At 40.6% G+C, this 19,951-nt stretch overlaps 1 protein-coding gene across 1 annotated transcript in view; it reads right to left on the bottom strand.

Moving 5' to 3' along the window:
- ST8SIA1 (ST8 alpha-N-acetyl-neuraminide alpha-2,8-sialyltransferase 1) overlaps nucleotides 1-19,951 on the bottom strand; it is a 165,372-nt gene that overhangs the window by 65,495 nt on the left and 79,926 nt on the right. The window contains exons 3-4 of the mRNA XM_012785488.3: nucleotides 7,658-7,767; nucleotides 1,320-1,412 (exon numbers count right to left, since the gene is read on the bottom strand). Of these exons, the coding sequence (XP_012640942.1) occupies nucleotides 1,320-1,412; nucleotides 7,658-7,767 (203 nt within the window). The remainder of the gene's footprint in view (nucleotides 1-1,319; nucleotides 1,413-7,657; nucleotides 7,768-19,951) is intronic.

Here is a 19,951-nt window from a genome sequence, read left to right as displayed (position 1 = left end):
AAAGACTAACAAATCTCTGTGTATAAAAAAAATTTAAACTCTAGTAGGATGAAAGTTAAAATATATGTGACAGACTAGAAAAAAAATATTTGCTACATATATAGGAAAAAAAGACCTAATATCCCTAATATAAACAGTTCCTATAAATCAGCAGAAAAATATTCTTTAAATGAAAGCAAAAAATAAACAAAAAATACAGAGACAATGCACAGAAGAAACACTAATAATCAGTACCCACTCGGCCCTTCTTACATTCAGAAAAAATGCAAATTTAGTAAAAAATAATGTATCATTTTTCACTCAACATACTCATGAAAACTTAAAAGATTAACAATGCATAATGTTGCTTTTGATATGAGGAAACAGGCAATCTTATCCATTACCAAAGAGAAAGTAAACTGTATATTTTGGGAAGGTAGTTTCACAGTATCTCTCAAAATTAAAAATTGTTTGATTGCATTTCTAGTTATCTATTTTGTGGGAACACTTTACTTATGAAGCAAAACAAGTAGTGCTACATTATGTATAAAGTGACACACACACGCTGTTCAGCTGGATAGGACTTGCTTAGATGACAAGTGTCTGGACCCAGAACATCTGGATATTTCACTCCTGATTGCTAGGTCCATAGGAGGGTCTAAAAACAACGCTGATCCCTGTTTCCTCAGAGACTGACTCCTTCTCTACAATGAACAGACTTTGGAGAAATAGTTGATGGCTCACTGATAGGCTTCATTAGCCAGATACTGACCCCCCAGAAGCTACCATAGCAGCTTCCAAGATTGGAATTGTTTGGAATTCCAAGATTTCTGGAATTGATACTGAAACAAGAATTTTCCATCTGCTTTCCCATATCTGATTGAATATAACATAGTATAACCACACACTCTTGTACATTCTGACAATATTGCTATTTTGACTCATGTATGTACAGTACATTGGTCATTTCTTTGTTTTTATCCTTGATATTAATTTGGCTCATAGTTGCCAGTCAACAAATTGAGGCTGAAGCCAATAAACTGGGAAGTAGTAGCAATGAGTAAGAATACTGCCCTGTTCTTTGAGCAAAATAATTGGTTCTCATGTTATTTCTATCATCTCTAAAGGCAAGAAACAGAATCCCAGAGGAAATATAAAATTTTGTTTGGATTCCCTTAATTCTACCTCGTTTATTTACAATTCCCCTCCATCCTTCCTGCCAGTCCAGATGGTTTTCCTCTTTCTTTCCCAAACTGAACTATGCTTACTGCCTCTGAGATACTAAATACTTCAAAAGCCTTCCTCCTAGTTCCTTACAAACAGAAATCATACACTCTTACCTTTGCCGAATTATGCTGGGATTCGCTGTCACTAAATGACTTTTGGATCCAACATCTTTAGTGTATTCACTTGACAAAGGAGGAAGGTTGCATCTACAGAAACAAGAAGAAACGCTTTAGAATTATTTACATACTTTTAAATTGTCGGTTATAATGACACAAATAGGAACTTTAGTCATTCTAGCTCAATTCACAAATAACTGTTTTTACCATCTCTCCCTTTTAATAGATATTAGATGACTAATTAACCACCAGCATCTTCAAAATGCTGTCACAAAAACTAGTCCTGTTTTAGAAGAAAGAAAATGTCAGCCTAGAGAGGTCAATGATCTATGAAAGGAAAGAGACAGTAGCTAAAATGTTTTTACTCCATTCGAAATATTTTTGAGATGGTAGGATGGGGAATATTAGACTTGACATTAGACTCAGTAGAGTGTGGGACACAGAGCCTAAGTATTCCCTGCATACCCATAAACCTTAAGAGACAGGAAGGAATTAATATATTTGCTCGTGTTTTTCATATTTCCCCCGCCCCAAATCTAAATTATAATAGTACATTCATAGCAATGTATTATTCACCTAAATCAATGTGTGTCTGACTTTTGTATACACGGCCAAAGCATAGGCTGATTACCCGTGAAGACATAATGATTTGTCATCCAAAGAAGTGCAATGATTCCCCACCATCCCAGTTCAGCCAAGTGAAAGAGTGCAGGTGATGTTTTTCCGACAGTGGAAATAACCAGCCAATCCCACCTCTAAAACACGACCCTGCTGCAGTTGCTTTCCTTGGCCATAATGTCTTATGACTGTTTACAACGGAAAATACTGCCATTGCAAATCCAAATCCCATAGCTTTCTGCCTGCGGGTCATTAGACAACTAATTCATTTGCTTGGCCTCAGTTTCCCCATTATACGAAATGAGGATAACGATATTTTTCTCTTTTATTGAATTCTAAGGACTAAAAGAAGTAATGTATAAAAGTCTGTAACCTTGATGTCTCACACAAAGTAAAACCTCAAAATTATCACAAATCAGAAATATCATACAAGTATAATTAATATACATTTATTATCTATGAAAACCCCAAATGAGCCTATAGTTTCCATTAGGTTTATTACTGTGTCCTAATGTCTCCTTTCCACTCATATCCCTAACTTGACCCATACCACATCGGGGTAGCCCTAACTTCTTATTACTTCAGCACACCAAAGCATCATTTATTTGTAGGTAAAGATAGCTTACAAATATTAAGGTCTCTATGAGGCCCCTAACTACTAAGCTTTCCCTACAAATTTCCCCCAGGAAATGGATTTATCCACGCGCCCGCTCAGCTGATCAGCTCAAGTTTCCTGATTTTGTCTCGAATTTACCCTGTGACTCTCACCACACCAGGGTGTCCTAGGCAGAAATTTGTCTCAGTTGATTTATAATCTTTCTTCCCTCTGCTCTTTGGTAATGAGATACTGCTTCTTCTGGCAGAAACCCACAGGTCAGGCAGCCAGGCCGTGGCTTTTGCTGATCGCCCATTGAGAGCAAACACAGTGGGCTTTGTGGAGGACTCGGGAGTGCCCAGGTCCCAGAGCCTGCTCCTGAGGCATCTACAGTCTAGTGGTCACCCCAGGCCCATGTGTTTTCCCGAGGATTCTCACGAGGCAGTGAGCTTATTCATGAACAATCAGGCTCATCCGGCTATGGTGACCGACTGTGGTCTTGCAATTTAACTGATCTTTGCAAAGATGAAGATGACTTCTTTGAAGATAAAACACAGACTAAGATTGGGACGCTTTTCTCTTAAAGACGCTTTGATCTTGATTGCCCTTGGAAACGTGGGAATCAACTGTGTTGTACTAAAACTGTAAACTCTGAATATTGCTGGGGAGTGTTGTCAACCTGTTTTGTCATGATTAAACAGAACGAGTTGGTTTTCATGAGTAAATACTTTGTTTTCTGTGTGTTCCCTGGCCCATATGTCTGGGTCTCTGCACACTTTCTGCCACGGAGTAACAGCATAAGAAAAATTCGTAGGAACTGATTATATCCTATAACAGAGAGAAATGTTTAAAACCACAAAGATAATATTTTATATGCATTGTATATGAAATAAAGATAATATTTTATATGCATTTTAATGCATTTCTGGAAAATAATGACAGTACATTTTGGTGTAAATATCTGTCTTAAGTTTTTTTGCAGAAACTTTCTTGTCAAGTGCAAGTATCTGTGGCACTTTCCTATATCTCTTCTCTCAGGAAAAGCACACCATAATTTTAGCTCCTCAACTAAGTTGATAATTACACAGATTAACATAAAAGGCACATTTCATACAGTCAAATTGTTTCTAATAAGGCATAATTGTGTAAAAGTGTTTCAAACTTTGCGTTATCGCTTGTTAGCACAATTGACAGATATGAATGGCTAAAGTGTCTTAGTAACTGTGCTCATAAGTCTAAAAGAGACCTGATCACAGAATTGATGAGAAATGAATACTTTGAATTGGGGAGTGGAAGTGGGTGGGGAATGGGCTTGGTAGAGAGGATTATTTAAACTAAAAATTCATAAAATTAAAAATGTGTATATTTGAGTATGCAAAACATGCATTTGAGCATAAATTCAAAAAGGCACCAAAATTTTGTTGGTGCCTCACTTATATCTTTGAGCCACCCAGTTCCTCTCCAAGATGCAATCACTGTGAATTGTTTGGCAGACCTTCCAGATAAATTGAATGCAACAATATTATTTTTTTTAAAGTGTTGCTTTTGGTTACAGAGCAAATGTTTACTTTGAAAAATGAGAAATTGATTTTTAGGACTGGAAGACATGTTTGAAACTATCTGAGCAAAGAAAATTATGGAATTGTTACATCCTAGTCCTAGTCCTAGAAGACATTTTGAACTGTTATATGGTACTTCACCGTATACAGGCAGACTATTTTTGGATGTCCTCTCTCACTACATCCGTCCATGCACCTTATCATCTAGGATCAGACATACCATGTGCCTTCTAATCTACATTTACTCACTAAATGTTTAATTTTGAATACGTGATATTATCTCAATATTCTAAGGGTGCTCCAAAAATGTCTATTGAGCAATCATTTACAAATAGATCTGTAAATGGTCAAATAATTTTAAAATCATTTATCAACATGTATTACTCCCATATTGTAAACCATAAATAAAGCTTTTTAAAAATTCAAATGTGTTATGAAAATGGCACTGTTGTTGAAATTAAACCCCGGGCACATGCATACATAGCTTTAGTTATGATGCTACCTTCTCTGAATTCTTTTCAATCTTCACTTCTCTCATAGTCTGTGAACATCATGCTTAATGTTGTTCTGGGCATTCCTTACTTCTGAACTTGAACCAGATTGCGTATAAGGCCAACTCGGTCTTGTTTATTTGTGATAAATGTGGGCCCACTACATATAACCCTCTAAGGTGCTTAGGCCTAGTCGTCTTCACTAGTTTAAAGTTTTACGTTTAAAATATCCGTCTTCCTAAATGTAATGGCACACACACATACACACTCAGGAATGATATAAAAATACATCTATTGTACTGACTCCTTCTACTCTGCATGAAGGCCACTTGAAATCACTGAATGTCCCTGAATCTGTGAGTTTGATATTATCTATTCATATTTTTTTCCTATATGGTTTTTCAAGAAAGCAAATCAACTTACACACAAAAGCAATTTGAAAATTTAAACTAAATGACATAAACTGTTACAACCAGATAGTTGCCTACTATCACAGATGGAATCTGAACTGCCACAGTGGAAAAGCCTGAGGAATCATCTACTCCCACCTCCTCACACAGGTCAGCAAGCTGAGCCCCAGCCAGGGTCAAACAGGTGGCTGCAGGTGGCAGACCTAGTCAAGAGTGTGTCCTTCTAATTCTGTGTCTTTCCGGGTTCCTCACCTAATGCCAAAACACTGGAGTGGATGCCTGAAAGTGGCCCAGACCTCTTCTCATCTATCCACACTCCGTGGGTGACTTTAGCCTCTCCTATGCGCCTTAAATACCCCTCTGGCTCCATCTCACGCCATTCTCCTCCTTGTTCACGACACTGCAGCAGCAGCACTTGCTGTCTTTGCCACATAAGAGCTTGGAATAGGTTGTTTCTATGCCCGGGGTGGGACAGAGAAAGGACGCCACCTCTCTCGAGAGGCTCCAGTGCATCTGAATCCCACCCACCACCCACCTCCTGTCAGAGCAAGCGCATCTCCTGGATTCGAGTCCACGACAGAATTGTTCAACACACCATTTGGGGACCCAGCTTAAGGCCCAATGTGTGGTGGGCACTCAGTAAACACATGCTGCAATGACTGAAATTCAGAAAACTACATTTTTATTTTTATTATTTTCTTTAATTTTCCAATTGTTCGTGTATGTTGCCAAAAAGAAAAACAATGCAACGGAGAGGAAAACACTGTCCTGTGCTGGAAAAACTACGCTAGGGAACCTCCAGGAAGGAAAGGGAGATAGAGTGGGATCTCCCCAGTCTGCTGCAGGCTTCACCAAAGTGAAATAAAATGTCTATCAAGCAGTCCAGCCCGCATGCTCGGAGAGGGAACTTGGCCCTCCCCCAAGTCCAGGGCTTCACCTGAAACCCTCTCACAAACAGCCTTTATTCTTCCCGACCCCACTTGCCTCGGGGCTCAGGGAAGGCTTAGTGTTCTCTTGGCTGCCTTTGGCACTCCTAGACTGATACTTATGGATCCTTAAAAATAAACACGAACGCATAATCTCCGTCCCTCCTTTGCTAGTTTTCTGCCCTCTGCGTTGCTGCACTGTTCTGCCTTTCCAGCCAAGGAATCTTTTGACACCTGGCTCATAGACATTCCCACTTCAGTGAGACTTTAGGGTCCACCTGAAAGACCTTAGGGTCCCTCCAGAGTCTACCTGCAAAGTTCTTTTACTTCCCGAAAAATAAACATTTCCATTTCTACCACATATATGCTCATCCCTAAATAAGCTAAACTCTAAAATCTTTCTCTCTTTTTTTTTTTTTTTTTGAGACATTCTCGTTCTGTCTCCCGGGCTAGAGTGCCATGGCATCAGCCTAGCTCACTGCAACCTCAAACTCCTGGGCTCAAGCGATCCTCCTGCCTCAGCCTCCCAAGTAGCTGGGACAACAGACCTGTGCCACCATGCCCAGCTAATTTTTCGTGGCTCAGGCCTGTATTCCTTGCACTCAGGGAGGCCAAGGCAGGAGGATTGCTTGAGCTCAGGAGTTCGAGACCAGCCTCAGCAAGAGTGAGACCCCATCTCTACTAAAAACAGAAAGAAATCAGCTGGGCAACTAAAATAGGGGAAAAAAATTAAACTCTGAAATCTTATCCTCTATAGGCTATTCTTTGACTTTAGCTTCTTCTTATTATTATTCCACTTCTCTCTCACTCACAGCCAGGAGTCAGGAGCCAGCAGCTCCCTGCTGGCTCTGAATGACCCCATTATTTGGCCTCTTCATGCTTGCCTCAGACCCTTCTTCCCATCCAGCCCAGACTTCAAGGTGTGTTACTCTACACTGTCTCTAGCCAAAAGTCTCCATGTTGTCATTCCCTGTCCTCTTTGCCTCTCACCCAGATAATCTCAAACCTGCATTCTTCCAGTTATTAGCTGCCTCTGCTTCTATACCTGGCTGCTAAGCATGTCAGGTCAAAAATCACCCAACAATGCAGGTTGGTGCCCATACAATCTGATGGTCTCTACCCTTGGCTGGACCTGTCTTGGCCATTCCTTTACATGCCCTGCAGGGACCTGCAGTTTTCACTGTGCACATCGGCACTCGCTCAGTCCTTGGACCAAGAGTGTCCTCCTTGTTTGAATTTTACCACCGCTGCTCCTCCTTTCCGGTTTTCTTAGTCATGCACAGATCAAATCCCTCTTCAGATCCCATTCGCTACTTACAGGTGCTTTTGTGAAAAACTAAGAGGAACACGGTGCAGAATAAAATGAATACATTAACATGTTTATTTATGCAGAGTTAGCCTTAACAAAAGAACAATTTGAGAAGTTTTAATCACCTGACTGTACTATCTACACTAAGGTCGGAACTTTTTCACTTTTCCCTGCTGCCTTTACTCGCAGCAGAGTGGGTATCTCTGTTCCATCGGTGCCTTCTGGGCTTTGTACTTGCTGGGGGCACGTTCCCTCTCTCCCCTTACTCCTCTCCTAGACTCCCTTGTATCTGAGCTCAAAAGGAAGCCAAGGAGCAGGGCTACAACCCATTCATCACAGTGACTGCTTCTGAAAGGGCCCGGGGCTCGCGGGAGGGGTGGGGAAAAGGAGAGAAGGCAGAGGCCGCGCTGTGGGTGCTCTCTCTTACCGCATGACAAAATTTGCTTCATCTATTTGACGGCCACAGCCACTCTTCTTCAGAATCCCACCATTTCCCACCACCGCGCATTTCTTCAATGGCAGCTGGAAGGGGGTTGCCTAGCAACAGAAAACAAGGCGGGTTTTCACTGCAAAGAACACACACAACCGCTCCCAAAATCATTGTTTACAGCAGGCCCTCTGGAGGAATTTGACTGCAGACTGGGCTGAGGGAAAAAGAGCATGTGAAAAGAAAGATGCCAAGAAGTTTGTGAGGAACACGCTGGCTGGCATGTTCCTTTTAAAACAGCAAAACAAAAAAGCTGCCTGAAGTGTATTTAAATGTAACAACATTTCTTTCTTTCTTTCTTTCTTTCTTTTTTTTTTTTGCTGTCTCCAATTGGCCATGCACATAGTAGAGGGTGTTTGCTAGGGAAAATAGAAAACTCCAAACTTAAACACAGGATTATTTTTAAAGGCATTAAGCTGGGAACAAACTCAAGCGAATTCTATTTCCCTGTGTGAGTGCCATTTCATCCATTCATACAATCAGCCATTCATTCAACAAACGTTTCTGAGCATTTCCATATGCTAGCTGCTGGGGAGAGATATAAAAATGCAGAAGTCGCAGGCCTCAGTATTCACAATTTGGGGTGTGAGGAGAGAAAGGGGTAAGGAGAGTGTGAACATACGTACTCAGGTAACAAGCCCTAATATCTAGCTAATGTTGCTGCAGGAGAGATACATACCAAGTGCTAAAGGGCATCTCACTGTGGGACAAAACAACATTCCTGCCAAGGCAACACAGGGGCAGCTTTCTCACTTGAGATGAATCTTAAAGAATAAGCAGGGTTTTTCCAGGCAGAGAAAACAACATCAACGGAGGCACAGAAGTATGTGCTGAGAGCAAGTGCAGTGTTTACGAGCAAAGAAACACCCTTGGGCGGGTCCGTCTAGAACCTAGGTGGCACCAAAGGACAAGCAGCTAGTGTGGAACCAGACAGCATGTGACTTGCTTTCTACAGTCACTGTGCTGGAACGGACCACGCAGAAAATGTTCAGTGTACCTGAGTGTGCCCTGAAGTGCTATTTATAGTCCCCGGGAATATAGAAACCCAGCAATAGCCACTGAAAGGGAAATGAGTCATTCGGCCACTTCTACTTGGGTCAGCAAGAAGTGTCAGGTACAGAATTTCCTACTTGCTGAAACAATGCAGGCCAGCTGGAGCTTGCTGAGGGAAGACCCTCCTCCACGCACGCACGTAACTGGTAGGGAAAACAACCAGACTGAAACTAAGTAGGCCCACCCTGGATGAATCTCAAGCAAGTAACACGGACTAGGCCAGAAGAATAAATTGGAATAAATACATAAATACACACTAGAAGAGCCTCATATGGGCATGAAGTAATTAAACCAGAAAAATAAAATTCCAGGAGTCTCCGTGTTCATCGGTAGCCGAGATGGGCGCTTTATGCAGCACAGGAAGAGAATTTTGTTCCCTTGCTTTCTAGAGTTTGCCAAAGGAACAGCCAGAGCTACGGAAAAATATGGTTGATAAAGATGCATTCAAGTGTCCCATCTACTCATTTGCCTGCAGAGAGGTAAGAGTCCCCTGTGTCAGTCCAGCAAACTCCAGAGAAGACACACAGAGGAGGGACAGGCAAGGAACAGCACCCTCACGGGTCCAGGATGATACGCGGCATTTTTCTCAGTCGCTCCTGAGAAAAGGGTTTGGTATCAACACTAGAAAGACATTCCCTACATCTATAATTTGTCAGATGAAGATTTAAGAATTTACATTCAAGTTAGCTGTTCGTTTATTCCACGAGCGTTTGCTGAGCACCTCTTATACAACAGGCATGGTCTTGGGTGACGGGGACATAAGGAAGAAAAGTCCTGTTCCCACGGAGATTATATTCTAGTGGGGGAAGAGAGGTGATAAACAAAGATAAATGAGTAAAGCGAACAGTTCGTCAGATGGTGACATGAGCTCTGGAAAGAAATAAAGCATTGCCATGAAAGGATTAGGAAATGCTTTTGGAGAGGGATTGCAATGTAAATAGGGTAATCAGACAAGGGCTCAAAAGGGGCATGTGAGCACATTTCTGCAGGAGAGGAGGTAGCGAGCCATACAGAGCTCGGTGGGAACCACTGGTGCAAAGATCTCAAGGAGGGAACAAAGGAAAGGGTGAGCAAAGGGCCCCTTCTGTCTAGAGATGAAGAAGCAGGGAGAGAGATGGAGGAGAAGAGAGGAGAGCTAACTGGTAGGGAGGTCAGGGAATAAATTCTGTAGGGCCTTGTAGAGTATTATAAAGACTGGTTTTTATTCTGAGACGAGAATCAAGTCGATGTAGGGTGGGCAAAGGAGTGACGTCATGGCATATTTTGGAGCAACTGCTATGTTGCTGTGTGAACAGGCTGGAGGATGTCATGGGCAGAGAAATCAGTTAGGAATCTCCAGGAACAACCCAGGCTAGAGGTTTTGGTGACGGCGACCAGGGTGACAGTAGTGGGAGTAGTGAGAAATAGCCAGATTTTGGAGATATTCAGGAGGAACTGCTGACCAGACTTGCTGATGCAATGGAAACAGGGTAAGAAAAAAAAGAGAAGAACCGAGGATGATGCCAAGAGCTTTGGTGTGAACAACTATAAAATAGGACTTGCCATTTACTGAGATATGGAAGATTACATGTGGGGCAGGTTTGGGGGGAAAGAATTTGAAGCTGAACCTTTCAGGTTTGGTTTTTTTTTTTTTTTTTTTGAGACAGTGTCTCACTCTGTCGCCTGGGCTAGAGTGCAGTGGTGTGATCATAGCTCACAGCAACCTCAAACTCCTGGGCTCAAGCAATCCTCCTGCCTCAGCCTCCCCAGTAGCTAGGACTACAGGCACATGCCTCCACGCCCAGCTAATTTTTCTATTTTTTGTAAAGACGGGGTCTTGCTATTGACCAGGCTGGTCGTGAACTCCTGGACTCAAGCGATCCTCCCCACCTCAGCCTCCCAAAGTGCTTGGATTATAGGCGTGAGCAGCTGTGCCCAGCCTGGACCTCAATCTTAAATATTTCATGTGTATGATGGCCATTAGATCTAGGCTAGAGGTTTTGGTGACTTGGACCAGGTGACAGTAGTGGGAGTAGTGAGAAGTACACAACCAAGTGGCAATGTTAAGTAGGCAATGGAATATATGAGTCAGGGAACTGGTCTTTCCTGGAGACAGAAAGTTGAGAGTGATCAGCACAGGATTCAAAGTCAAGACACTAGATGGTCAATGAGTACAGACAGAAAACAGAAGAGGTCTAAGAATGGTTCAAGTTTAATGCATTAACTGTCATGTGAGTTGTATGTAACTCACACTAGTTTTGAGCCCAGGGCCTCCTCGTGAAGCACATGTAACTGCAGTTGGTTCATGAAAATCTTGCTTACTGATGTTCTTATCGTTACAATATTGACAATTGAATTGCATGTAACTCACTCACAGAAAACAATAAAAAATAACAAATTTTTCATTAAATTAGAAAGGATCGTTTTGTTTTCAAAGTCTTTATTTTATTTTTGTAATGAAACACTGTGGCCCCAAGGAAAAAAAAATTTTTTTCTAGCGTGGCAGTCAATGCGTTAAAAAAGAAGTGTCTCAAGAAGGAAGGAAAAAAACTGCATCAAATGCTATTGATAAATTAAGTGCAATAACAGTGAAAATTGCGATGGACTTAGCAACATGGAGGTCACTGGTGACCTTGACAAAGACAGTTTTGGTTCAGTCGTAAGGACAAAAACCTGAGTTCAGTGAGTTGTACGTGTATATTTGCCTATCTATTTGGATATAGTTCATTTGAAAAGTGTGAATTCATTCACTCATCCTCCACTTATATTAATATTCAGTTTGCTTTATAAAATCCAACTTTAAAACCACTTCTCATTGTCGTTAAAGAGAGGTTCTTAATTGGACCCAGTGTATTGGCAACTCCAGGCTTTCTGGCAAGAATATGGGCCCCAAACGAGCAGATCTGGGGGGGCGGCAGCAGCAGCAACAACATACACCTGGATACAAATATTACCTCCCAGCTTCCAAATTGTGGGAATATGGGATTGTGGGCAGGCTGTCAAACTCCTCTGTGTTCTGCTTCCTATCTTTGCAGGAGGATAACATTGCACGGGATTATGCGAGATTATATGAGATCACGTACACAAAGCATCTCACCAAGCCACTGGCATGGTGGTCCATTCTTCTTCCTTCCCTTTTTCCATTTCTTCTCTCCTTCTAGTGGAGTTCACTGACTTGTTCAAGCCACGAAATGCTTACATTTCATGGCTTTTGTGGGACATGGTAAAACAGTGACTTATCTAATTCAAACTTAATAATGAAGAATAATTTTACTAGCCGAAAATTTAACTACCATATCCATGCACTATTAAAATGCTCCCCACAAAAGCCCTCAAACAAAAGTCCAAGAATGAAAAACAATGCCATTTCTGACTTTTTTTCCCCCTAATAACATTTACTTGCTCGTTTTTCATTCTGTCAGCTGCTAGCCCTCACACAAGCAATTTCATTTCCTTTCAATAAATATTTCTTGAGTGCCTGAGTGCACTCTCTGGGCATTGATAAACACATCAGTGAACACTAACAGCACATCAAAGCTTTACAGAAAAAATACTCAATTTAGAAAATGCTGTGGATTTTTTAAAGTAATCGAGATAATACTCTCATTATCCTATTTGAGACATGGAATATCCCACCTTGGCAATGGCCAATGCTTTCCAGAATGACATATGAACGAGTGTTCTCCTTTTTGGGGTATACTACATAGAAAGAATTTAGTCATTCCTTGCCACAGGAATATTATGATTTTAACAGAGAGTATTTTTACTAAGGCTTTGCAGGCTGTCTTTTCAAGTGTACCTCCTTGTACCCATGCAAGAACATATCTATTGATCTGAGAATACAGCATACTATAACACTCTGGCCAATTTTAAAGAATCTACTCTAAGTGAAAGGATACAGTAGACAGATTAACCACAGCAATGAGCTCAAAACTGTTTCTAGGTCTTGCTCAGCCACAAACTCATCCTTTGGATCTTTTGTCCAAATCTTTTCACCTGTAACTGTGCCATCTGTTAACAGCCATTTTCTTAATGACCATATTTATTAAGCATTTGGATTCAGCTCTGATTTGCCAGGCCCCTTAACCTCTCAGGGCCTCACTGGAAATCAGGCATGATCATAAACATCCCACATATCTCCCAGGGTGATCATGCAAATTAAAATAAGGTGAGGCATTGAACATCATCAGGAAACTCTGAAGTCCCACATAAATATACGATATTAATACATTATTATGTACTAACAAAATTAAACTCCGTAGGGGGAAAATTATCATTATTCTGCTAGATCACTATAATATGCAGTTCTATCTTTATGTGAGATATTTCCAATTTCAAAGATTTATATAGACTTTGGATAAAATATTTTTGATCACTGATCCTTTGAGGGCATATCCACCACTTCTATGAAGCCATGAGTTTAAAAATGTATTAATATATTTTTGTAGGAATCATTGCAAGTATCCTATCTTTTTTTGTTTGACACTCTATATCCCTAAGCACAGATTAGATGATCAAAAATTTGTTCTATAAAGTATTTAATCAGCAAATTTTCATCAAGCATCTAATCTATTCTCAGCAGTGCCTGGACTAAAGATGGCCTTTCTTACGTTGTAATGGAGATACACACACACACACACACACACACACACACACACACACAAATCTCCAACCCTGAAGAACAAATTCGAGCCATGTCACTCTAAATATGAGTCAGTTAATAAAGCCTTTCAGAATCTTGCCTGGGAGGTACTCCTTCCGCTAATCTTCCATAGGCTGCATCACCTGTTCCTCTCCTTACTAGCTCATACCTAACTTTCCTTTTTGTTCAACAATTATTTGTTGAGCATCCATTATGGGCCAGGAGCCGTGATGGAAGCTGGAAGTGGGATGGTGAACAAAACAGACGTGGACCCGCTCACGGAGCTTACACTTTCACGAGAAAAACAGAACTTAACAAAAGTGATAAGAAAGTGCACAGTACTATAAAGACAGGGAAAATTTCTCTGAAAGAGTGGCATTTGAGCTGACATCTGCAGTTTTTAGGCATAAGAAATGGAGTTGAGCTTTCTGTTCTATTAGATAATCTTAGGAAGGTTTTAAAAAAAAAAAGGCAAACAAAAATTAGGGTCTTTGATGTTTTATGCCATGAATGAGGTTATGTGTTACAGGCTGGAAGACTTTTTCAAAAACAAACCACAATGCCAACTGTGAAAATATTCCCAGCTGACAATATGACTTCTGGGAGAATGCTATGAAAATCTAAAGAAATTAAACTCTGTTGTTCATGCCATATGTAAATAGTACCAGAGTATTCCAAAATGGTTTTTTATAATTAAATGAAAAAAGCTTATTTACCAGAGTCATTTCCAAAGCCAGAAGCCTCAGCTTCCTCCCCTTCAGGAGGGGACAAAGAGCCAGTGAGCTGGGACTCCACCCCTACCCGGAACAGCAGTGCCAGCACTGACCTTGACCACTGGCACAAGGAGACCTGGTACCTACTCATCTTCCAGCCCACGGACGTAACCAGATGTCTCGAATGATAATTACATGATCTCTATAAGCACATGAGTTACCCACCATAAATCATTAACTGTAGCGTTTGAGCTGGTCTTGGAGGGAGGGGAGAAAGTTGGAAGTACAAGGAGGAAAAGAAAAACATAAACCACTTAGTAGATAGAGAACTGGATTAAACAGTGCTATGATAATTATTTTCACAGGAATACACAACATTTTATTAAAAGTGCCTCCGAGCTGGGCACCGTGGCCCATGTCGGCATGTACTCCCAGCACTTTGGGAGGCAGAGGAGGAGGGTGGGTTGCCTGAGACCAGAGTTTGAGGCTGCAGTGAGCTATAACTGTGCCCTCCAGCCTGGCTGACAGAGTGAGACCCTGTCTCAAAAAAAAAACAAAAACAAAAACAAAACACTTCTGATTAAAAATTAAGTCACAATAATTTTGTAAAGAGGCCACCTGGCCACCTTTGAGGCATCTCTTTAATTGAAAATATCAGCATCATGCATTGATGTAAAATCAGAATCTAAGAACAAAGAATGTTCTGCAGAACCACTAAAGGTAAAAGGCAGAACCAAAGATTGGGGGCAGGCTGTGATGTCCCTACATCTATATTATAGAAAATAACCTTAAATCTAGGTTTCTTGAATTCTGTTTGGATCCTTTTTTAAATCTCAAAAGTTCTGAATCCCTGCAGCAACCCACAGGACTGCTTCAACAATGAAGCTCTGTCTGAGCCGACACGCCCTGAACTGAATTAAGGAGGCTCAGAGGCTCCAGGGTCTAAGAGAACTGAGTGTTAGACCGAATCAGATTAATCAGACTAGTAGCCAATTAAATATCTCTAAATTGCAACAATGAAGCAACAAACCAATATTTTAAATGCTCTCTTGCTTTTGAAGACCACAAAAGAAGACTCCATGTTTTAAATTCAATACAGGATGTATCGGACTATTATTATTATAACTCCTAACATCCTTCACTGCTTCAACAGAAGTCTTTCAGATGCACTGAATAATTTTTTCACCTATCTTGCCTTCGTTTATTCTTCCTCTAGCTCCCTTCTACCACTCCCTAGTTTCTCTTTTACCTGCGGCCTGCATTTGTTTCTTTCTTGCTTTTGTATGTTGGGAGAATGCCAAAATTATTTATGAGTAAATACTGTTTTAGAACTTTAAAATAATTAGGCTACCATAACTAAGTTTTGTGTTTTTGTTACACATGTAAGTTTATGTAATATTCTTTTAACTAAAGGTGGTGCTCATTTTCATACTTGATAATACAAAGGTAAATTATTTTTTTGTGGGTTTTTTTTTTTTTTGTGGTTGTGGTGTTAGTAGTGTGGTTTTGTGTTTGTTTGTTTGTTTGTTTGTTTGCCCTAGTACTCTTCTCCAAAGTCTTTTTCTCTTTGATAGGAAGAGGGAGCACATTTTCTTTGTCTTACACTTGTGTTTTAAATCTAGAAAAGTTATCCAGCCGCTCGGTGTTTAGAAGAGCGACAAGTACCACAATTAAGAATCATCATCAGTGTTAGACGTCGGCCTCAATCATATTGGAAAAGCAGATTTTGCTTTGCAAGTCTTCAGAGTGGTCTGAAAGGCTGTCACTTCATGCCACCTGCTATTAGTCACTATATCAAAACACATTTGCCCCTGTTGATGAAAATCTCAAGTTTTTGTCCAATAAGAACATCAACTCACACACCTAATTGCTCTCCAACCCATTCATTTCTATGTACCCTCACCCACATGTCCACATGGACTCCCACACATAATTGTGTTTCACCCACACACGTAATTTAATTTCTTGCCCATATGTTAATTATATCCTCAACTTCGGCATCTAAGTACACACCCCTGCCTTGCATCTAATTATAGCCCCCCTCTTATGAATGTAATTACATCATTCAGCCACCCACCTAATTATGCCCTCCTTGACATATTTAAATGCACTGCCCTGCCCAAGGACCTAATTACATTCTAACCAATGCACCAATTAAGCCCCCAACCCTCCGACAATACTCCTCAGACGCACATCTCTTTATCCCTGTACCCCAGTTGCTTCATTACTTCAGCCAAGGATTGGCAACTTCCTGCATGTGAATTCCTAGCAAACATGGTGCCCAGTTAGACAAGCAAAATAATGACAAGATGCAGCTGAATCAAACGCAGCTTTGGTCCTTTCCAGTAAGTAAGCTAACGTGCATTTGCTTTTTCAGTCATTTAACTATCCCCTTGGAAGTCCAAATTAAAATTTCAGCTGTTTTCTTACTTTGCATGCATGAGCATTTTTACAATGAAACTATCTGGTAATTAGTTCGTTTATTTCAGAGAAAAAAAATGCTTCTCATTACAGATATTTAATTCTTGAACTCTTAAGAAAACATTACCCAAAACTTTCCCTGGGGATATATATTTGTAAGTACTAATTATGGAATATTTGCAGATCCCTACCATTCAAGGACTGTTCTTCAATTATATGAAAACGAATTTCCAGAAAGCTGCTGCTAAGATTTATATTCCCCATTCTACTAATAACATTAGTATTATTATGCTTTCTACACAAGATGTCTCTTTGGAAATCGACCGATGTGAATATATTGGGTACTATTTGCCTATTATCTTTTCTTATTCAACCCATTATAAAAATAACACTTAAGCATTCCAAGGAATAGTTAGCGTGTGTCACATATGCTCTGTATTTTGGGTACAATCCCATACAGCATCAGTTCATGTGATCATCCAGCATATGTATTAAGCACTTCATAGTCAATTTCCAATTAATTGATATTTTTTACTGGTGTTTCTGACCCATAAATGCCAAAGCAGCGGCAAAGGCTGTGCCTATACTTGTTGGCCGCACGTTGGCCGCATTTCAAAAGTCCTCAAAACTGTTGGGTTTTATTCGTTTTTCATGGTGGAAAGGAAAGGAAATATGAAGAGCATGTACTAATGCAACATTTCAAAGGTAGTGGCCAACCAGGAGTGAAGCAAAAAATGGAAGCACAGTAGCAGCAGGAACTCAGCTTCATGCCAGTGCTAGACCTTGTGTTTGCAATTCCCTCCTTGGAAATACCACTGGAGGATTCTTTTTCTCTAAATACAGGAAGCACATCTTCCTGTGCATCTATCTTGTAGCCTGCCTGCCTGCATTCGACCCCTGGTTTTAACGTTTCCCCTGTGACCATGGGCAAGTTATGTAACTTGAGTGCCTTGGTCTTCTCATTTGTAATAATGGAGCCCACTTTGTACAGCTGTGAGGGTTGCATGAGTTATGTCTGGCACAAGGTAAATGATCAGTACTGTTATTTTTATTTTTAGTAGACCAGTGTTTTCTCAGCAACACAGGTGAGGGAATCTTGGGAGTCATTCTTGCTTCTCTCTCTTCAAATCACCCTAACACCTACCCACCTCTGTGTGGAGTCTCTTCTAATTCGCCTCTTTCCACTCTCAACGTGAATATTTTTTTTAATGGCTTATTACGATAAATTGGCTTCTAGTTCTCGCCCATCACCAATCCTTCACTCTCATATCCTAATGCTTCTGAAACAAAGGCTGCGGCAAATCGCTTCTGTGTAAAAAAAAAATGTACCATGTTTCCCCTTACCAGCAGACAAAAATGTCTGGTATCTTCATTAAGGCACCCTCCTAGGACCCACCAACGCGCCAAATTTCCTGTTCATTCTTCTCTGCCACCACGTTGTCTATGCACGCACCCAGTCTTCCCTCCACACCATTTTACTCATCTGTGTTTCCTCAAACGCAGCCTGAATTTGTCTCCCTACCTTTGCTGAAGCTGCTACAAAGTCTCCGCTTCCTCCTACTTTGCCTATTCTGTTACCTACCTACCAAGTTATTTTTCAACCTTAAGATCTGTGAAGTGTGTGTAGGCACAATGTCCGATAAGATGCCCTACAAGTGCAAAGAATGCTCAAAAACTCAGGTAGACAAGAGCTCATTTATGCTCAGTAAGTCAGGAGAATGATGTATGAAAGCTACGCGCACAGTGGCTGGTAAATATATGTGGAATTGAATCAAATCATTTCTTCAATCCTTCAGAGACTCCCAAAGTTTTACTGTTGCTACTGTTATTTTTTTTTTTTACTTCAAAATGGAAGCTTCTGTTGTTTCTCAAACAAGGTCATTTGCAGAAAACCCCCATTTGAAAATAAAACATAGAAAAACTAAAGAGACGATAATGTTTGAAAGAGAGGTGGGTGCCCCTCCCCCATTTTTTCTTGGTCTCTCTCTTATTTCTGCAATGACACTTAGACACCCCCAAGGAATGCTATGATATTGAAAACCACTAATCTAACCAAACAACTTTTTCAGAAATGAAGAACTATAAACATCAAGCAAATTTCAGTTAAGAACACTGGACAAGTATTCACTGAGTACCAACCAACCATATACTAGTCACTATACATACAAGCTGCCGAGTCAAAACCCCTTTACTTCAGTTCAGTATTTGTTCCACTGAAAGGTGTTGTGAATGAGGACATCCACTTTGTGTTCAACTATAAATAGTGTGCACTAATGTAACAGATTGCTACACTGTTAATCCAATTTAACTGATTAGGCACCTGAACTAGCAGGACCTGGATCAATTGTCTGCTAATTAACTATTATTTGCATTTTTTTTAAAAAAAAGCATGCCCATCATTGATTGTCTCATATATAACTATTATATTAATATTCCTTTGAGAGCTGAAGAAATCAAGCAAAAAATATTATTTGAGGGAATAACTTGCTGCTGCTGCTGCTTTATTTCCCCAACTTTACAAAGACGTGTCTGTCATACTTTCTTGCTGATAACAACAAAAGAAAGAATTTCCAGAGCATCCCTTTCTTCTTAGTATTCCTCCCTTTACAATCAATCTTCCAGGACTCCCTCACACAAGCGTCCAATCAGTTGAATTCTGTAGCCTGTAAATTTCCTGCCCACACTCAGACCTCTACTTGTTTCAGCCAACCTGCCTGGGTTATGTTCTACCCTTTTTCCATAGTGCGGCCCACGTATATCAGAGTCACATGGAACACACATTAAAAATACACATTCTTGGTCCCACTTCAGCCCTCTTGAAATAGAATCTCTGGATAGAGCCTTGGAAATCTGAAGTTCCCCTATACAGTTCACAATAAAGTCTGTGACCCACCAGATCCTGCCAACTCTCAGATACAACCTAAGGTATTCCTGCCCCAGAACTTGCCCTGACCAATGTCATCTTCTGGAATTGCCATCCACATCCTGCCTACTCCCACAGAAACACCTACAGCACTTACTGTCGGTCCTGTTAAACAGACTCTCTAGGCACTTGGTATTTGGAACCACTTTACTGGCTACTGTTTTGTACACCCACAGATAGAGAGCAAACCCCACAGGGGTATAAACCATGTCTTGTAACTCTTGGTGTCCTCAAAGCCTACGATAGTGGGCACATAGATGTTTCCTTTGATTGATTGATTTAATCTGTCTCCAGGCCTTCTAGAGAAATGCCAAGAATCTAAGCAAATGGAGCAAATTAGTTCACTTTTTCAGACCACTGATATAAAGGTCAAGGAAATTGCTAAATGATAAACATACAGATAAACTGTTTAGATTCTTTTAGAGTCTAGTGCACAGGAGTTGCAAAATCAAATGCCTATACAATTCAGGCAGGTAACATAAATGAGGGGAAAGAAGGCAAAA

Source organism: Microcebus murinus, chromosome 10, assembly GCF_040939455.1.
Source record: "Microcebus murinus isolate Inina chromosome 10, M.murinus_Inina_mat1.0, whole genome shotgun sequence".
In the NCBI taxonomy this organism is placed as follows: domain Eukaryota; kingdom Metazoa; phylum Chordata; class Mammalia; order Primates; family Cheirogaleidae; genus Microcebus; species Microcebus murinus.
Note: the sequence above shows the minus strand (reverse complement) of the source record. Positions and strands in the feature narration are given on the sequence as shown.